At 42.9% G+C, this 20,473-nt stretch overlaps 1 protein-coding gene across 1 annotated transcript in view; it reads left to right on the top strand.

Moving 5' to 3' along the window:
- LOC137320671 (atrial natriuretic peptide receptor 1-like) overlaps positions 1–20,473 on the top strand; it is a 50,215-nt gene that overhangs the window by 20,461 nt on the left and 9,281 nt on the right. The window contains exons 5-18 of the mRNA XM_067982350.1: positions 168–272; positions 3,094–3,196; positions 4,210–4,349; positions 4,475–4,547; positions 6,769–6,907; positions 7,852–7,938; positions 9,321–9,464; positions 10,389–10,510; positions 10,887–11,028; positions 13,023–13,071; positions 16,211–16,315; positions 16,433–16,552; positions 18,320–18,413; positions 19,042–19,129. Of these exons, the coding sequence (XP_067838451.1) occupies positions 168–272; positions 3,094–3,196; positions 4,210–4,349; positions 4,475–4,547; positions 6,769–6,907; positions 7,852–7,938; positions 9,321–9,464; positions 10,389–10,510; positions 10,887–11,028; positions 13,023–13,071; positions 16,211–16,315; positions 16,433–16,552; positions 18,320–18,413; positions 19,042–19,129 (1,511 nt within the window). The remainder of the gene's footprint in view (positions 1–167; positions 273–3,093; positions 3,197–4,209; positions 4,350–4,474; positions 4,548–6,768; positions 6,908–7,851; positions 7,939–9,320; positions 9,465–10,388; positions 10,511–10,886; positions 11,029–13,022; positions 13,072–16,210; positions 16,316–16,432; positions 16,553–18,319; positions 18,414–19,041; positions 19,130–20,473) is intronic.

Here is a 20,473-nt window from a genome sequence, read left to right as displayed (position 1 = left end):
AGAAATTAATAAGATTTTTTAAAACATTATTAATTCACTGCAGGTCCTTAGGCAGAATTTTTTTTTAATGTAATACACAACACAAGAAAGATTTTGTTGTTGAAATATTTCAAATGTATCCCAAGTTATTGAAACAGTTTAACATTCAATTTTTTCCTTCAACAAAGGTGAAAGGGGGGATTTGTGGACCTTGGATCCCAGATGATGGTCAGATCGTTACTCACACAATATCTACAGCAGGCAAAATGAGCCAAATAAATTGGACTGCCAAGGTAATTTACAAACATAAGAACAATGACGGACAGGAAAAGACCCTCTGGCCTTAGAGAGGTTGCAAAGGAGATTTACTAGGATGATACCAGGGATGAGAGAATTCAGTTACATGGAGAGATTAGAGAAGCTGGGGTTGTTCTCCTTAGAGCAGAGAAGATTAAGGGGAGATTTAATAGAGGTGTTCAAAATCATGAAGGGTTTTGATAGAGTAGATAGAGAGAAACTGTTTCCACTGTCAGAAGGGCCGGTAACCAGAGGATACAGATTTAAGATAATTGGCAAAAAAAAAGAGGCAAGATGAGGAGAACTTTTTTTACCCAGCGAGTTGTTATGAATTGGAATGCACTGGTTGAAAGAGTGGTGGAAGCAGATTCAATAGTAACTTTCAAAGGGAATTGGATAAAAACTTGAAGGGGAAAAATTTGCAGGACTATGGGGAATGGGCAAGGAAGTGAGACTAATTGGATAGCTCTTTCAAGGAGCCGGCACAGGCACAATGGGCCAAATGGCTTCTTTCTGTGCTGTATGATTTCTGTGATTCTATGGTCCATGTAGCCTGTCCCCCACAATCATAATACCTTGTGTAACACAATATAGACACATTCCACCCCACCCAAAATAATGTGATCTCCTGGAAGAAGTGAAAAACCAGATAAAAACCCAGGCCAATTTGTGGGGGAAAAATCTGGAAAATTGCTCTTGGAAACCCCCACCCCCCAGGGGATTGAAACATGTTTTAATTTGACAACAAATAAATACATATTAGTCAACCTCCCATGGTGGTAAGACAAGGCCAAATGGAGTCTTCAGGTGAAGCTGAGGGATAATTGGACCAAGGCATTTAAGGCATAATTCGGTCCGCATTTTAAAGTCATACATTCTGGATCTGAACATGTGTGGGTTGGCGCATTGTGGTAAAATACATGGGGCCTCAGAACATAGGAACAGGAGTAGGACATTCAGTTCCTCGAGCCTGTTCTGCCATTCAATTCGATCTGTATCTTCACCTCATCTAGGAACATATGAACAGGAGTAGGCCAGTCAGCCCCCCGTGCCCGCTCCGCCATTTGATAAGATCATGGCTGATCTGTGATCTAACTCCATATACCTGCCTTTGGCCCATATCCCTTAATACCTTTGGTTGCCAAAAAGCTATCTATCTCAGATTTAAATTTAGCAATTGAGCTAATATCAATTGCTGTTTGCGGAAGAGAGTTTCAAACTTCTACCACCCTTTGTGTGTAGAAATGTTTTCTAATCTCGCTCCTGAAAGGTCTGGCTCTAATTTTTAGACTGTGCCCCCTACTCCTAAAATCCCCAACCAGCGGAAATAGTTTCTCTCTATCCACCCTGTCTGTTCCCCTTAATATCTTATAAACTTCGATCAGATCACCCCTTAAACTTTGAAACTCCAGAGAATACAACCCCAATTTGTGTAATCTCTCCTCGTAACTTAACCCTTGAAGTCCAGGTATCATTCTAGTAAACCTACGCTGCACTCCCTCCAAGGCCTATATGTCATTCCGAAGGTGCGGTGCCCAGAACTGCTCACAGTAATCCAGGTGCGGTCTAACCAGGGTTTTGTATAGCTGCAGCATAACTTCTGGCCCCTTGTACTCTAGTCCTCTAGATATAAAGGCCAGCATTCCATTAGCCTTATTGATTATTTTCTGCACCTGTTCATGACACTTCAATGATCTATGTACCTGAACCCCTAAGTCCCTTTGGACATCCACTGTTTTTAACTTATTACCATTTAGAAAGTACCCTGTTCTATCCTTTTTTGATCCAAAGTGGATGACCTCACATTTGTCTACACTGAATTCCATTTACCACAGTTTTGCCCATTCACCTAATCTATCAATATCGCTTTGTAATTTTATGTTTTCATCTACATTGCTTACAATGCCACCAATCTTTGTGTCATTGGCAAACTTAGATATGAGACTTTCTATGCCTTCATCTAAGTCGTTAATAAATATTGTGAATAATTGAGGCCCCATGACAGATCCCTGCAGGACTCCACTAGTCACATCCTGCCAATGTGAGTACCTACCCATTATCCCTACTCTCTGTCGCCTTTCGCTCAGCCAACTTCCTAACCAAGTCTGTACTTTTCCCTCGATTCCATGGGCTTCTATCTTAGCTAACAGTCTCTTATGTGGGACCTTATCAAATGCCTTCTGGAAGTCCATATAAATAACATCTATTGACATTCCCTCCACTACTTTAGTCACCTCTTCAAAAAATTCAATCAGGTTTGTCAGGCACGACCTGCCTTTCACAAATCCATGCTGGCTCTTTCTGATTAACTGAAAATTCTCGAGGTGTTCAGTCACCCTATCCTTAATTATAGACGCCAGCATTTTCCACCTTAATACCCTTGTCTAACAGGGAATACCGGGTACAGTAGGATTTTGCCTACGGCCACACTACTCTGAGCACACCTGATCTTATAAGCTAAGCAAAGTCAGGCCTGGTTAGCACTTGGATGGGAGACCGCCTGGGACTATTAGGCTTTTGAGGCCTTCCCTGATTGTTGGGCACTGGAGGGACTGGAGTGTATACTGGACGCCAGTAATAATATTATTATTTAAGTTTATAAGTTTCCTTTGTTTTTTTTATGGTTAAGTTCTTTATTAGTTGTGTCCCTTTAAAAAGGGAGGCACTTTTGTTTGGTTTTTGGTTGATGGCCCAGGGGCAATCCAGGGTCTCCTTATTGGTTATTTTAGAAAAGGCTTGCAAATGTCAATATGTAGAACAGTGCACAGGTTTAAGAATGTGCTGATTTTTTTTTTGTTTTGTGTTTTCTGAACGTAGGTAGTTCTCGTCCACCTCGGTGTAACTTCCTTAATAGCTCACATAAAGGTGGGACGGATGCAAGCTGCACTGGAGGCTAAAACCATGGTGTTACCTGCAAGAGGTAATTGATAATAAAATGTACTGTGCATGCAGTAAGAGTTGGTGGTCTAATAAAAGCACTACAAATTTGGAATCATTTTAAAGGGACTATATCATCTCAACTCCTGCTTGAAAACACCATGGTGCTGAGTTTCATCTCCAGGTGTATGTCAACTCTAATTTGGTTTGCACTGCTTTAAGATCCCACCAGTACTGAGGGAGTGCTACACTGTCGGAGGTGCCGTCTTTCGGATGAGACATTAAAACCGAGGCCCCGTCTGCCCCCTCAGGTGGACATAAAAGATCCCATGGCACTATTTCGAAGAAGAGCAGGGGAGTCCTCCCCGGTGTCCTGGGGATAATATTTATCCTTCAGCCAACATCACTAAAAAAACAGTTTATCTGGTCGCGTTTCCCTACATTACAATAGTGACTACACTTCAAAAGTACTTCATTAGCTGTAACTTGGGACGTGAAAGGCCCTATAGCAAACAGGCTTCTGCAGCCTTTGGGATTATGATTCTCCAATGTGCCTCTGAATCCCGAAGTTCACAAAATAAACCCTACAGTGACCACCCAACCAAAAGATCTTTTCTAATAAAATTGTGGCAGCGAATAGACAACTTTCAATCTCATCTGCCTTTGTAGCTTTTTGAAGAACGGTGGTCATTTTGAATAGCCGAACATGTAAATATAAATATAAAATATAAGATAGTCACTAATAAATACAATAAAGAGTTCAGGAGAAACTTGTTTATCCAGAGAGTGGTGAGAATGTGGAACTCGCTACCACATGGAGTAGTTGAGGCAAATAACATAGATGCATCTAAGAGGAAACTAGATAAGTACATTAGGGAGAAAGGAATAGAAGGATATGCTGATGGGGTTAGATGAAGCAGGATGGAGCATAAACACCAGTTGGGTCGAATGGCCTGTTTCTGTGCTGTAAATTCCATGTAATTTAATGTTAAAATATTGCCTAGCATTGAGTGATGTAACAACATATTAATAACATCTTTCGGTTTCTGCGTTGAGTGTGTGGGGATGGTACCTGCGACGAGGATGAAACATGCTCCACATGTCCAGCCGACTGTGGTGACTGCACTGCAACTTTCAAAATCGCCTTAAGTTTCCCCATCTCACTGGTCTGCACTGGCTTCATCCTTACCATAGTGGTAGGTTTTCTTCTGATCTTCTCCACAATTTTCTACCCCATTTGCAAAAATGAGATGAACTCACAGTGAATGCTAACATGGAGTGTGCAGAATGATGGACCTTTTACATTTCTTTTTCATCACAGTGGTTTCAGTATCAGAAGCAAAAGATGTTGTGGGATGAAAGCTGGATAATTGACTTCAATCAAATTAAGCAAGGTTTGTATGTTGTCGTAAAGTTGATGGATTATTTATTGGATTCTCTCTTGCTGGTTGCAGCACACACACATGTTTAAAATTGTCTGTGCGAGTTGCAGAGAATATACATTCTATGTAACATATGAAGACACAGATATACATAATTCTTTACAGCGTCAGACTGACTGCTCTCTGGTTGCGGTGCAACTAATCGATAGCTCCAAGGTTCTTTGAAGATATTCCAGAACAAAAACTGTGTTTCTTTTAACTGCATTAGAAGGTCAGCCATTCGCAACGTTCAAAAGAACGTTTGCCCGCACAAATAAAGCTGCCAATGAAACACGCACTGAAAACAATCTCACAGGATGCTTGTATTTTGAATTGAATGCCTTGACTTATCGGTCTGGTCCACAAGCTTTGCTTGCTGTGGTTATTGTCAACTAATTGGCATCAATTGGATTGTTCCTGTAACCCTGAGATGTCCAGTGTTCTTGGATGGGGACTTATCTAACAAGTCATTCCCCTGGAATATCTCCAACTCAGCAACTCTCTCAAACTCAGTAGCTTTGAGCTCAAGCAAGTTCACGTGGAGGTATTTGTTACACGAGTCCAGGACGCTCATGGTTTCCAGAAACTTCTATGTCATGCAAGTTCCACAGAACAATGGTTTCCACTGTCTTGCCATAATAAATTGACTCAAAGTACTTGGAGATTCCAAGAACCTAAAGTAGTTTCAAGCCAATTACACACCTTTGAAACAGAGCTTAGTTGGCAAGATATTCTGGTGTGTTCTTCTGTAGATCTACAGTGCATGCCTATACATCTTGGAGTGAATGAATGAGTAAGGAGATAAAGAATTATAAAAACAAAGGATGATTCTATTCATGATTTTGAGGAAGGCTCCTGTGTTCTATCTCCCTATTCCCTATATTGTCTCCAAGCCCAGAATCTCCAGTGGTGTTTCCCAATAAAGAGGCAATGGTCTTGGATGAAGTAAACCTCCTCCAATCTTCATGCACTTCCTTTCCACCTGTTAGGTGCAGCCTTTTCCTAGAAGCAGATAGAAAATGGAAATATGTTGGTATGAGGAATATGAGAGAAAAAATGTGTTACTTAGCTCAGATTATGTGAGTCTGTGAAAGCATGCAGGTACCTTGAGTCAGGAACATAGGAACAGGAGGAGGCCGCTCAGCCTCTCGAGCCTGTTCCGCCACTCAATTAGATCGTGGCTGATCTACATCTTAACTCCATTTACCTGCCTTGGTTCCGTAACCTTGAGTTAGCAGCATGTTTGTTTTTTGTTGCTTGTCACATTTAACGCACAACAGAGTAAATGCATGACAGCAATACACAGTGCACCAGGCTTGCACTATTGACACTCAAACAGAACATGTTGTGTGTTGTATTTTCACAAAATGTCAAAAAAATAATTTTAAATTGTAAGATGTGTTAACAGACAAAACAATTATCAAATCTTCAATGATCATTGTATCCTACACTACTCAGTTCCTTTCTGGATTAATCAATTGCTGGATTATTGGAAATGTTAAACTATTTGAAGCTAAACCTTAGCAAGGCTGGATCAAGCAATGAGTAATTAATCAACAAGAATGAAAACGACGGAGCCTATAATAGTGACGGCTGTGGCTCAATGGGTAGCACTCTTGCCTTTGAGTCAGAAGGTTGTGGGTTCAGGTCCCACTCCAAAGACTTGAGCACAAAATCTAGGCTGATACTCCCAGTGCAGCACTGGGGGAGTGCTGCAGCGTTAGAGGTGCCATCTTTCGGATGAGATGTTAAACCGAGGCCCCGTCTGCCCCTCAGGTGGATGTGAAAAGATCCCATGACGCTATTTCGAAGGGGAATTCTCTATGGCGTCCTAGCCAATATTTATCTTGTAACTAACATCACTAAAATTGATTAGCTGGTCATTATCTGATTGTGGGATCTTGCTGTGTGCAAATTGACTGCCCCGTTTCCTACATTACAACAGTACATAAGTACTGTTCATAACACTTCAAAAGTACATAATTAGCTGTAAAGTGCTTTGGGACATCCTGAGGTTATGAAAGGCGTGACAGAAATGCAAGGCTCTCTTTCCTTCTTTCCTTCCTTTCACCATGCACTGCCCAATTGCATATAAAAACTTGATGAAACAAAGTTCTACTCAGTAAGATGAGACTGACTTGGCATCTAACCCAAGGCACCCTTCCTGATACATTATTTTTGAACTCTCTTGCAGATCATACCATGATGGGTAGCATCATCAGCGTTCCAAATGGGGCCAGTGATTCCAATGCCAGCTGTGTCACCACAGTGAGCTCTTGTACAGGAGCTGTCAATGCATCCAGAAAACAGCACTTTACCCAGACAGGGGTATTGTAAGTGAACCGCAATTATAAATATAACCATTAATACTCACATGTAGTATTGAAAGTCATTGGTTTCCAATCTGGCTCTCCTTTTAGTGACAACCTGTTTTGCCTCTCAATTTCCTTGAATGAATGTGCAGAAGTTGTAGCCTGTATTTCAAACAGTGTTACAGTAACATCACTGCTGGCTAACTCGCTGCTACCTCATCTGTGTCTATGCACACACATATATACACATAATTTCTCAGCCTCTGCTGTGAATGGTGCTTTTTTTGTAATTAGTTTTCTCCTCTACATTTCCCTCTGCCACAGAACAGCGATATCCAAGCTTTTTGTCTTTCTGAGCCACATAGGTGGGCACCAGGAAACCCTACGGCTACAAATAAAGTTTAAATCAGCCGTCTAGGCCCTAAGCTCTGGAATTCTCCCCCCAAACCTTTCCAGCTCTCTACCTCTCTCTCCTCCTTTAAGACGCTCCTTAAAACCTACCTCTTTGACTAAGCTTTTGGTCACCTGTCCTCATATCTCCTTATATGGCTCGATGTCAAATTTTGACTGATAACGCTCCTTTGAAGCACATAGGGACATTTAATTAAAGGCACTATATAAATGCAAGTTGTTGTGGTTGTTGTAGGTACAGCACAGGTTAGACACAATAACAACAATTTGCATTTGTATAGCGCCTTTAACTTTTTGCAGCTCTGCCCTTCGCTAATCATGGGCACATCCCAACACATATATAGAGATGGGCTCCCCTACAACGACACCCCCCCCCCACCACCTCCATGCATTCTCAGACCCTTTGTCCCTTAACATAGCATCTCCACAATGTAACAAGTAAATCCCTCACCGTAAATCCATTTGGTTGTATTGATGGTCTGTAATCATTTCCAGCGTTAGTCCTTAACTTTGAAATGAGAAACCCGCCACTGTTACTCTTTCTGTCATTGCAGTGATGGTCGAACAGTTGCCATCAAGAAAATAAAGAAGAGATCATTTACCCTTTCGAAAGCTATTCGCAAAGAGGTGAAACATATCCGGTGAGTCTCAAATAGGCAATGGTATTTGTTTTGTTCATGGATACGTTATTTTGATTGATTTAACTCAAGTCACGTAGATAAGCAGACATGAAAGGAGGCCATTCATACCATCTGCTTCATCCTTCCATAGAAACTGGCGTCATTGCAACTGTGCTGCACCTGTCCATGAAGGAAGAGCGTATGGTTTTCTTGTCACAAGCCTTTTGGATAGCCCAGGCTCACTGGTGGTGCAGGCTTGTTCCCATCTAGGCCTCGCACCTCAAGATCTGCCACTGGGGCCCTCCAACTCCTGCAGGACAGAATCGGCCTGAGGTCTATCGGTCATTCTGGAGGAGGGTTTAACAAAAGTTAATGCTTGCTCCTTTCACCTTCGCTGAACTGGGGTCTAAGGGAAAAACTCTTGAGCAACGTTTCATCTGGCAGCCCTAAGCTGGGGCAGTCAACTGACAGCAAAATGTGGCAGGAACCTCCCTCCCACCTCGTTAAAAGACTAATGGCGACCCTGCACCTGGGCCCAGTGACATATTGCGGAGAAGCCCCAGAAAATCCAGGGCAGCACAATGTTTGGGGGGGGGGTTTGGAGAAGGGGAGAAGCGGGGTGAAGGGTTAGACCGTACATAATTATATTATATAACAACATATTGCGCACAACATCGTATCCGGTACAGGCACGATGGGCCGAATGGCCTCCTTCTGCTCTGTACCTACAATGATACTATGTTCCTGTCGTTATAAAGAAGGTATGCTCCAAATAATCCCTCAGAAGATCACTGGTATGATTAGATACATTACACAATGATAGAGCTAGACAGAATTCTTTTCTAGCTGTGAAAGTCCAAACACAGTTAACAAGTCCTTATCGATCAATCAAGCCACTTTGATTTTTGGATCAAAAGGCCACATTTGGATCAAAATCCCACTCCAGAGACTTGAGCACAAAATCCAGGCTGACACTCCCAGTGCAGTACTGAGGGAGTGCAGCATTGTCAGAGGGGCCGTCTTTCGGATGAGACGTTAAACCGAGGCCCCGTCAGGTGGTCGAGAAAGATCCCATGGCCACTATATCAAAGGAAAGCAGGGGAATTCTCCCCAGTGTCCTGGCCAATATTTATCCCTCAACCAGCTTCACTTTTAAATATAAATCAGATTATCTGGTCATTGTCACATTGCTGTTTGTGGGATCTTGCTGTGCACAAATTGGCTGCCGCATTTCCTACGTTACAACAGTGACTACACTTTTAAAAAGTACTTCATCAGCTGAGAATCGCTTTGGGACGACCTGAGGTTGCTATACAAATACAAGTCTTTCTTTACTATGTGTTAACCAAGAGCTTAAGGAAACTGTTAACTTTACAATCTCTGCCTGTGTTTGGATTTGACAGGGAGCTTGACCATCCAAACCTCTGCAAGTTTAATGGTGGTTGCATTGAAATTCCAAACGTGGCAATAATAACAGAGTACTGCCCGAAAGGCAGCTTAAATGATGTGCTCCTTAATGAAGACATTCCATTAAACTGGGGTTTCAGGTATGGATTTAAAGTGAAATAAAGTGGAGAATTCCACTTCCTTATGATTATACTACCCTGCCCCTCTTCCCCCCCACCGGTTTTCTCTTAGTCCTGAAACTGCTGACTCCTCTTTGCTAGGGTCCACCCTCCTGTATCTCACCGGAATGACATGTGTGAGCCTAGGCAGTGAGTGTTGCTTGGCTATTTGACCCTAGGATGCATCACAGATGAGCCCACTGCTGTCCTCACCCATTGTCCACTGGATAGTAATTGTGATTTTGATGATTTTTTTTCCCCCTCCCCAATATTATCCCTCAACCTACGTCACTAAAACAGAGTTATCTAGTCATTATTACATTACTGTTTGTGGGAGCTTGCTGTGTGCAAATTGGCTGCTGCGTTTCTTACATTACAACAGTGACTACACTTCAAAAGTGCTTAATTGGCTGTAAAGTACTTTAGGACATCCTGAGGTTGTGAAAAACGCTATATAAATGCAAGTACTTCTTTCTTTATAAAGCGTTTTAACATGGTAAAATGTCCCAAAACATCCAAAAATGGGGTAACGATCAAACAAACGACCCTAAATTTTCCTCCGTGTGTCTGTGCGTGGAATATATAAGGAGCAGATGTTCTGGTTGTTAGTTCCTTCCTTCATGAGAAAGGGGCTTGGTAATTTTGCTATGTTTGGGGAAAGATAAGAGCCTTTTATCAAGGTGGCATTATGCGTAAGTAAAACCGTGACACATTTTGATGTGTTTTGCTTCATTGTGTACTTTGCAAACAAAGAGAAAAAAATAGTTTACCAAAGTTTGTCATGAAGACAACACCCCTTTGAATTGAGCTGAGAGTTCAAGACCTGAGGCAATATTAAATGATGTGATTGTCTTTCTGCAGTTTATGTGACAAATGTTGGGTAATCCCTGTGTCGTTTCACCCTAGATTTTCCTTTGCCACTGATATCGCCAGAGGGATGGCTTATCTTCACCAGCATAAAATTTACCACGGCAGATTAAAATCTACAAACACGGTGATTGATGACCGTTGGGTTTGCAAACTTGCAGGTGAGAAATGGCAACGTATTAAAAGTCACAAAACTGTCATCCATCCATCCAAATCCACACAAGATTCTAACGTTCGAGTCATAGAATCATAGAATGGTACATCACAGAAGGAGGCCGTTCGGCCCATCGTGCCTGTGCCGACTCTTTGAAAGAGCTAACCAATTCGTCCCTTTCCCCTGCAAATGTTTTCCCTTTTAAGTATTTATCCAATTCCCTTTTGAAAGTTACTATTGAATCTGCTTCCGCAGTGAATTCCAGATCGTAACAACTGACTGCATTAAAAAAAAGTGTCTCCTCATTTCCCCCCTGGCTTTTTTTTACCAATTATCTTCAATCTGTGTCCTCCGTTCATAAACTGTCGTGTATTTCCCACCAGATTTCTGCTTACCGCTTTACAGAAAGGAGGACTTTGTTGAACCCCCTACTACATACCGGCAAAGGCTGATTCAAGTGTACCTGCCTCCTGAGGCCCAGATGACACCAAACTTTGAACCCACCCCTGCTACAGACGTGTACAGGTAACTAGAAGAATAAATCAAATGATTATTATTTAAGCCGTGGCTCAGTGGGTAGCAGTCTCGCCTCTGAGTCAGAAGGTCATGGGTTCAAGTCCTTCTCCAGGGACTTGAGCACATAATCCAGGCTGACACTCCCATTGCAGCACTGAAGGGGTGCTTCACTGTTGGAGGTGCCATCTTTCGGATGAGACATTAAACCGAGGCCCTGTCTGCCCTCTGAGATGGACATAAAAGATCCCATGGCACTATTCGAAGAAGAGCAGGGAGTTCTCCCTGGTGTTCTGGCCAATATTTATCCTTAAACCAACATCAAAAGCAGATTATCTGGTCATTATCTCATTGCTGTTTGTGGGATCTTGCTGTGCGCAAATTGGCTGCTGCATTTCCTACATTACAACAGTGACTTCACTTCAAAAGTACTTCATTGGCTGTAAAGCACTTTGGGAGGTCGTGAGGTTGTGAAAGGCGCTATATAAATGCAAGTCTTTCTCCTGCCTCCAACCGCCCCGCCCCCACGCTCCCATCATTTGGTTGCCCGACACGTCCATCCTTGCAGTGCACCACCTCTCACGGCACAATGGGAAGGCAAACCAGCTCTTAATTACCCAATTGGATGATTCTTGACTGTCAGTCAAACAACCTTTTTATCCTGTCTCCAATATTTTTAGAACTAATAAATGTTCAAAGAAAATTTTAAAAATCTCACAATTTTTTTTTAAATGTCTCTATGATTTTTTTTTCTCCTGGGTGTTTGCTCGCAGCAGTGTCCTGGAGATTAATCTTTATTTCCTGGAGACTCCAGGACAATCCTGAAGGGTTGGTGACCCTAAGGTGCAAGTGAAGGTAGAAGGCACTGCTACTTGCTGCCTTGAGTTGTGTGATAGCTGATGTCCATCACTTGCAAGATGCTGGGACATGCTTCCTTACAGGAGGTTCAATTGCCAGGATTGTCGTGTGGTCCATCATTTGGTGAGGTGCAAGATGAAGGGAGGCAACAGACACCTCTCACTGGCAGGCATTGGCCTAGTATAAAGATCCAAATGGTGGTGAGCTCCCCTTGCAGTCCGTCTCATTCTGCTTCTTAATTGGATGTGCTGATAGTGAGACGGGAAGAGGCATAGCCACTGAAATGCTTGTTTCTCCCAACTCGCACCAAGTCCCATTCGCCCATCACCCCTTTGCTCGCTGACCTACATTGGCTCCCGCTCCGGCAATGCCTCAGTTTTAAAATTCTTATCCTTGTTTTCAAATCCCTCCATGGCCTCGCCCCTCCCTATCTCTGCAATCTCCTCTAGCCCTACAACCCTCGGAGATCTCTGGGGTCCTCCAATTCTGGCCTCTTGCACATCCTCGATTTTCATTGCACCACAATTGAAGGCCATGCCTTCAGCTGCCTAGGCCCTAAACTCTGGAATTCGCTCCCTAAATCTCTCCGCCCCTTCACCTCTCCTCCTTTAAGATGCTCCTTAAATCCTACCTCTTTGGCCAACCTTTTGGTCAACCTGTCCTAATATCTCCTAATGTAGCTCGGTGTCAATTTTTGTTTGATAACGCTCCTGTGAAGTGCCTTGGGACGTTTTACTACGTTAAAGGCGCTATATGAATGCAAGCTGTTGTTGAGGGAATTTCCTCCACCAGGCCCTACCTTCTCTGATGTCAGTCATGTTTGGAAGTCCTGCCTGCCCCTACATAAGTTTGATGTGAGCACAGTCGGAGTGGAGACAATGGTGTTCCCAGGTCCCACTAGAAATCCCAACTTAGTTGGGCTTCCTGTGCCCAACTTGTGCCACAGGAGCGCTGTTGAGGCCAAGGAAAATTTGGTCTCCATCTTAGCTGAGGAGGATGCATTGCATGTGACTATTCTACAAAGAGGAAAAGGAAATAAAATATATACTGAAGATCATTACAGCTTTGTGTCCAGGACTGAAGGTTTGTGCCAGCATCTAACCTTTCTGGAAATTATTGTTAAAGGAAGATATTTGTTGTTCTTACAGCTACGCCATCATTCTACTAGAAATTGCAACCAGAAGTGACCCTGTACCGGTAAGATTAATTTAAAATGTGCAACAGAATCTGGCACCATCCTTTGACTAAGACCCTGGGACAACCTGTTCCATAATCATATTTCTATTAGAAACATAGGAACAGGAGGAGGCCATCCAACCCCTCAAGCACGTCCGCCATTCAGTTAGATCATGGCTGATCTGTATCCTAACTCCATCTACCTGCCTTGGTACCCCTTAATACCTTTGCCTAACAAAAATCTATCAATCTCAGTTTTGAAATTTTCAATTGCCCCCCCAGCCTCAACAGCTTTTTGGGGGGAGAGAGTTCCAGATTTCCACTACCCTTTGTGTGAAGAAGTGCTTCCTGACATCGCTCCTGGACGGCCTAGCTCTAATTTTAAGGTTATGGCCCCTTGTTCTGGACTCCCCCACCAGAGGAAATAGTTTCTCTCTATCTCTATTCTGTTAAACATCTTAAACACCTCGATTAGATCTTCTATACATAAAGGAATACAAGCCTAGTCTATGCAACCGGTCCTCATTATTTAACCCTTTTTAGCCCTGGTATCATTCTGGTGATCATTAGTTGTTGATAAGTTTAACAAATTATTATTCTCTCAAAGTTGTGCCTTACATCTCTTTGGATAAGGATACATACAGATCGATGTGACCAAGTGGCGTCCCTTGAGTTGCTGGGACCAAGGAAGTACCCATTCCAAATAAAGCAACTGGTCGAGAAGTTCTAAAATATAATATAAGGTCTTGCAGATATTCTGGAGCTTTGTTTAAATTATCTTTTTGGTGTGGGGGAGGAGGGAGGCAATTTTTAAACAATAATATGGAGGGCCTTTCTATTCAGGCATTGGAATGGTCATGGGAGAGGGGATTACGCATGGCCTGGCAGAGGAAGAAGTTTGATTCGTCTTTTCAGTTTGTACGTAAGAAAATCGTGGACTAGCCTTAAGTATCTACACAAAGTGAAGTTGAGCAGATAACTCATAAGTGAAAGTAATCGTGAATAAATCCTGGGTACCTCAAGATTTTTCCATCCATGGGCAGAAAATCAGGCAGGCTCCTTTATAAGCGTGTGGTCCTCCTCATCTGATGTTCCTCTGTGTTTTGCCTCGGCGATCCTTTATTCCCAAGTTCTACAAGAGGAAAATCTGCTCACCTGCCTATTAAATATAATGGCATTGATTTTCCACTTTTGGAATGTGTTGAACCCAAATGATGCTGTGGATGCTCAGTCGTTGAGTATGTTCAAGGCTGAGAGCGATAGATTTTTGGGGAACCAAGGGATACGGGGATTGGGCGGGAAAGTGGAGTTGAGGTCAAAGATCAGCCATGATCTGATTGAATGGCGGAGCAGGCTCCAGGGGCCGTGTGGCCTACTCCTGCTCCTATTTCTCATGTTCTTATGATGGGTTTTTAGACATACTCAAACAAAAACGCACTGCTTCCACCCAGAGTTCTATGGTTAACTCATTAGTTTAGCTTAAGGTGCAAACACCGGCAGGTGCAGGGAGTGCACTAGTGGTGGGAGTAGAGAATTAGATGTGTGTGAAACTTAAGGGGATGGGGACAATGACAAAAATTCTTTGGAGAGCCTCAAAAGGCAGCTCGACCCATGAACAGGCTTTTCCGAGGCTGAAAGGACAAATAAACCAAGGGACAGCCAACATGACAGGAAAAGAAACCCAATGTGCAGCCAAGAGTCGGCAAGCAAGTGATAGGAGTAGGCCAGCATTCAATCCTGTCCGTTGGCTGTGGCAGTGGAGGTGGGTTGTGAGCAGGGTTGCCATATGTGCCACTCCACGACACCATCCCCATAGGTCAAAGTTGCAGCTTGCCCACAATGAGGCGGAGCCACGCTTCATGCCACAGCTGAAACATTACGGTCACTGGACGTGTGAGCCCCAGTCCCTGTGGTGTGCGGCAGGGCAGGTGTCTTCCGGGCAGGTGACACACCTTTGCAACTGCCTTTCTGTTGATTCAGAGCTTGAGAACTTAGTTCGCCCGCGGCCATTGCCAGATAAATATGCCCCTGCCTTCAGAAAATAGTTGGTTTTGGTGGATGCGACCAACCAATCAGGCTACCCTGGCTACAACACTTGCCACATGTTCCCACATCTGCTGTGTGTTTCCCACACTTTCTGTTTTTACTTGGGATTCCCACCATCCCGTTTATCTCTCTAGGTTCTCACTTTTTGTAACTCAAGAAAATTACTTGTTTCTGTATGAATACTATGTATGGCACATCCCTCATTGCAGTGCTATTTTCCTTGGCTCTCGACAGTAATGCTATAGCGAGGAAAGACTGCACTTGCCCCTAAGCCATAGGTACATAGGAACAGGAGTAGGGCATTCAGCCTCTCGAGCCTGTTCCGCCATTCAATTAGATCATGGCTGATCTGTACCTCAACTCCATCTACCCGCCTTGATTCCGTAACCCTTAATACCCTTACCTAACAAAAATCTATCAATCACAGTTTAGGCATTTTCAATTGATCCCCAGCCTCAACAGCTTTTTGAGGGAGAGAGTTCCAGATTTCCACTACCCTTTTTGTGAAGAAGTGCTTCCTGACATCACCCCTAAATGGCCTAGCTCTAATCTTAAGGTTATGCCCCCTTGTTCTGGACTCCCCCACCAGAGGAAATAGTTTCTCTCCATCTTCCAAACATGCAGAATATTTATAGACGATTTTTAAAAAATTATTCAGATTTACAACACTCTTCCTCAGAGCTCTGGATACAATCCATTCGGCTAACCGAGGAGGAGGCATAAGTCAAAAAGGATCCCTCACAGTAGGTCTGCTCCTTGCCACGGTTGGAATTGGTTGTTTACAGGCCTTTCATGTGGCGTTGTTTTGTTTTTAAATAAATCTCCATTGTTTGTTTGCTGAGACACGGTTGTCAAGCAGCAAATTCCTTGACAAGATGTCACTAAAAACATTAATAGGTTTCAACAAACTCTTTGACACATGTACGTTTGATAGTGAGGTAGGAAAATCGGGCAACTTTTTTTTGAAGGACGAGAAATGGTTTTGCATCGATGGTCAGCAACATTACAGAAACAGAAGGCTGGGCACGTTCCAAGAAAATTGTGATTCGTATTTCAATCAAAAATGAATGCGTTGCATAGAATTTTTAACATGTGTCCTTAAATTATACCTTAGAGAGAAGATGGAAATTCCACCGAATGTGGGCGATGCCCACCTTTACCAGAATTGATCACCGGAAAATCGGAAAATGCCTGTCCTTGCCCCACGGAATATATCGTGGTAAGGAAGACCAAGTATATAAAAAAAACAAGCACAGAACCAGTACAGGAATTATTAAACCATTTTGTGAGTAAAATGGACCTTTTTCAAACTTGGCTTTCTCCGTTTGCTCCACAGCTGATCAGAAAGTGCCGGGCACAGAATCCAGCTCACCGGCCCACGTTTGAACAGATAAAGAAGTACCTGCACAAAATTAATCCCAATAAAGTCAGCCCCGTGGACATGATGATGACGCTGGTACTGATGGAAAATTGGAATTTAAGTATATATTATTTAAAAACAATACAATCACAGTATATGCAAGTGTCATTATCCTTCCTAATTGTTGCTGCAAAGTCCAAAGGTCACAATTTTTTTTAGTTACATAGAATATACAGCACAGAAACAGGCCATTCGGCTCAACAGGTCTGTGCCAGTGTTTATGCTCCACACGAGCCTCCTCCCTCCCCTCTTCATCTCAGCCTACCAGCATATCCTTCTATTCCTTTCTCCCTCATGTGTTTATCTAGCCTCCCCTAAAATGCATCAATGCTATTCGCCTCAACCACTCCTTGAAGTAGCGAGTTCCACACTCTCACCACTCTGAATAATTCTCAGGCTAGGATTTGAACTCATGTTCTCTGGACTACTAGTCCAGTAACGTAACCACTACACCACCATATTCTGAGATACTTCCAACATCCCCAGAGAGTGTCACTCATAGGATTTCAGGAAAGGTTTCAAGTTTGAAGCAATTTGTCCAAAAAAACCCCTATAAAAATATCACACTGTATTCAAATACCAAAAAGTCCTTTCTAATTGTTGGTGGAAAATCAAAAAATTATACCCTTTTAGTTTGCAAGATCACAAAATACTTATGAATGAGAAAGGTCATCTTAATTTATCCATCCAGAAACTTCCCCATTGCAGCATCCAATTGTTTCTTAAATGACTCCAGGGTTTTTGCTTCCACTACTTCGCCTCTGAGTCAGAAGGTCATGGGTTCAAGTCCCACTCCAAAGAATTGAGCCCATAATCCAGGCTGACACACCAGTGCTGCACTGTCGGAGGTGCCGTCTTTCAAATGATACGTTAAACCGAGACCCCGTCTGCCCTCTCAGATAGACATAAAAGATTCCACAGGACTATTCTCCTCTGTGTCCTGGTCAATATTTATCCGTCAACCAACATCACTAAAACAGATTATCTGGTCATTATCACATTGCTGTTTGTGGGAACTTGCTGTGCACAAATTGGTTGCCGCGTTTCCCTACATTACACCAGTGACTACACTTCAAAAGTATTTCGTAAGCTGAAAAATGCTTTGGGGCATTCTGAGAACGTGAAAGGTGCTATATAAATGAAAGTCTTTCTTTTTATTTTATCTGGAAAACTATTCCATGTGTTACTCATATTTTGTGTGAAAAAGGCTCAAAACTCATGATATTGAAGACAAAATGAGCGCCAGACGGCAGCCAATGATCCCTTTAAGTAGTAATGGTCACCTCCTAACCTCTACCGCTCATGCACCATGGGCGGGGTGAGGAAGTAGTTGTGGCAGCGCCGATTGGCATGAAAATGGTGCCTGGGAGGCCCTGACAACATCAGGTGACCCCCTGCTTGAATATTTTAATTAGATACCCGCCTAAGTCAAGGTCCTCATAAAAATCGGAATGGGTGGGTCTCCGGCGGTAGATGGGCGGGTCCTCCAGCAGTAAGTGGGCGAGGCTTCAGCGGTAAGTGGGTGGGGCTACAGTGGTTTCCTGATTTTCACCTCGCTACTTCTCCATTCACAGCCAATAGCAAGGCACAAATTGGTCCCAGCACATTTTTAAAAAGCAGAAGAACATGAACGTGGCTCCAAAACTGGGCTAAATAGAGGTCACCTGACCTGGCCCAACTTTAGGTTTGAAATTTAACTCTGTTTCACTACAGTACAGGGATAAACACAAAGAAGATAGGACTTACCCCTATTCTATTACATGACTGGCTAGCTCTCAACTGATTTGTGTTTATGTACTTAAGATGGAGAAGTACAGCAAGCACCTGGAAATTTTGGTAGCTGAAAGGACACAGGACTTGGTCCACGAGAAACAGAAAACGGACCGTTTGCTTTATAGTAAGTCTTGAGGAAACAGCACCTTGATAAAACCCATTTGCGTTCTGACTGTTTAATAGAACTATGATTATTAATTGTGATTTGAAAGAAACAACCTTCCCTGTATGCTTTGCTCTGAATAAAATAGATTAAAGGCAAGTCTAGAAATTATCATTGGCGGTGTTAGCAGATGAATGTCTAATGCTATTAATTTGTCCACTGTTTTAGCAGAACCATTAACCTATTTGTAAGCAGAGCAATGTCATTGAATGGGTTAGATTGTTGGGTCTCAATCTTGTATGTGAGCCATACGTTTTTTTCCAAGGCTTCTTGGCTGGAGCATGGTGTGGTCTTCTTATGTGGGAGTATATACTCTATGTTACCTTGTATACTGTATGTTGCCCTGTGTACTGTATGTTGCCTTATATACTGCATGCAAAATTTCACCCAATTCTACATGATTAAGTTTTGAAATAAGAATTGGAACACAATGTAAATTGTTTTAAATGAAGAGAACGAGAAAATCTATACTTGGCAATGGGTTGGAATCTGCTGGCCCTGTTCGGATAACATGAGAAGAGGATATTGCTGACAGATTGCACAGCATTCGTATTTTGTTTGAGTGTCTAAAATATTGTTCCTGTCCTAGGTATGTTGCCAAAACAAGTAGCCGATGATCTAAGGCAAGGAATCATGGCTGAAGCTCAAAGCTACGCCAGCGCAACAATATTCTTCAGGTAAGTAAATGTGCAACACCCGTGTATGTGGCAAATGCATTCATTTTGGGGAGAGGGGTTCAGTTTTCCCGACCAACCCAGAGTGTAAACTGCACTCCAGGGATTTTAACTACACAATGTACAAGCTGAAGAGGGCAGAGTATTGTAAAGTGAGAGGATTCTATTAAAGGAAAGAGCTTATACTGAGCAATCTTGAGTAGCAAAGTGTCAGCAAGCTGTTAGTAACATCTTCAGTCTGAGTGACAGGAAGCATAGCTGTACGTATATATTTGCTAACACTGTCAGCAACTCTTCCTGTTTAGCAAGGGAGAGATCCAGACACTGTCAGTGATGTATTAAAGAGGAACAGTGCCCCTTTGCGAATAAAGTTTACCAATTTTAAAACAATATTTGTTTAGGAACAAACAAAATGAACTAAACTGGATCGAGTCTCACCTTCACGTGCATTGCGATGAACATGATACAAAGTACATCTGAGATCTTCTCTCTCCCTCCCCAAACATCAAAAGAAAGTTCACCAAAGTCATGAAGACAATGAGGTAGATTTTTTTGTCCTTACCCCCTGGATGTTAAGCACCGAGAGGAAATTTGGTCCGAGAGGACGGCAGGCCTGTTACAGAGCCAGCCTGATTTTCCTTCCATTCATTTCAATGGAGTAAAAAACTCAGACAGATTCTGTTACCAGCACCCGATGCTTCCCAACAGATTATCACCTCTGCATTCCACTCAAGTGACGCTTAATGCCCAGCGGACGAGAGATGAAAATCCACCCTTGTGTTTCTTTAAGATCCTATCGTGGCGCCAAAGAGTGGGGAATGTAAAATGGAGGACTTGCCTCTGTTAACCGAGACTTTTCTTTAATATAAATTTATTGCGTACATTGTGCAACTATCTTGATCCAAAACACGCCGCTAAATAATTCTGGACCCAAGCTCACAAATGCTTGGCTGAGCAACCTATAGCCTGCTACAGATCCACCCAGTTTATTTCCAAATCTCTACTCTTTCCTCCTCTCCTCTCCTGGAAGCACTGACTTGTGCTGGGATCTGGTCCCAAGGGTGGCAGCACCCTCCAGAACCCCATTATTCGTCTGTGCCTCGATAGTGAGTGCCCGCAGTCTGTGCATGTATCACCGCCAAATATGATCTTGTTGTCACCTCATGCCATACCCACACACGGGGCGGGGGGGAGGGGGTTAATTTTAACTTTGGGCGATAGTGTGAAACGGCAGCCCGTTTTACACCTCTCCCCGTTATCCTTTCCAGTTAATTCAACGGGAGAGATGTATAACGGGCTGCCGACTCACTATCGTCCGTTTTATACCATCGCACAAAGTCAAAATTA

This window comes from Heptranchias perlo, chromosome 4, assembly GCF_035084215.1.
Source record: "Heptranchias perlo isolate sHepPer1 chromosome 4, sHepPer1.hap1, whole genome shotgun sequence".
In the NCBI taxonomy this organism is placed as follows: Eukaryota; Metazoa; Chordata; class Chondrichthyes; order Hexanchiformes; family Hexanchidae; genus Heptranchias; species Heptranchias perlo.
Note: the sequence above shows the minus strand (reverse complement) of the source record. Positions and strands in the feature narration are given on the sequence as shown.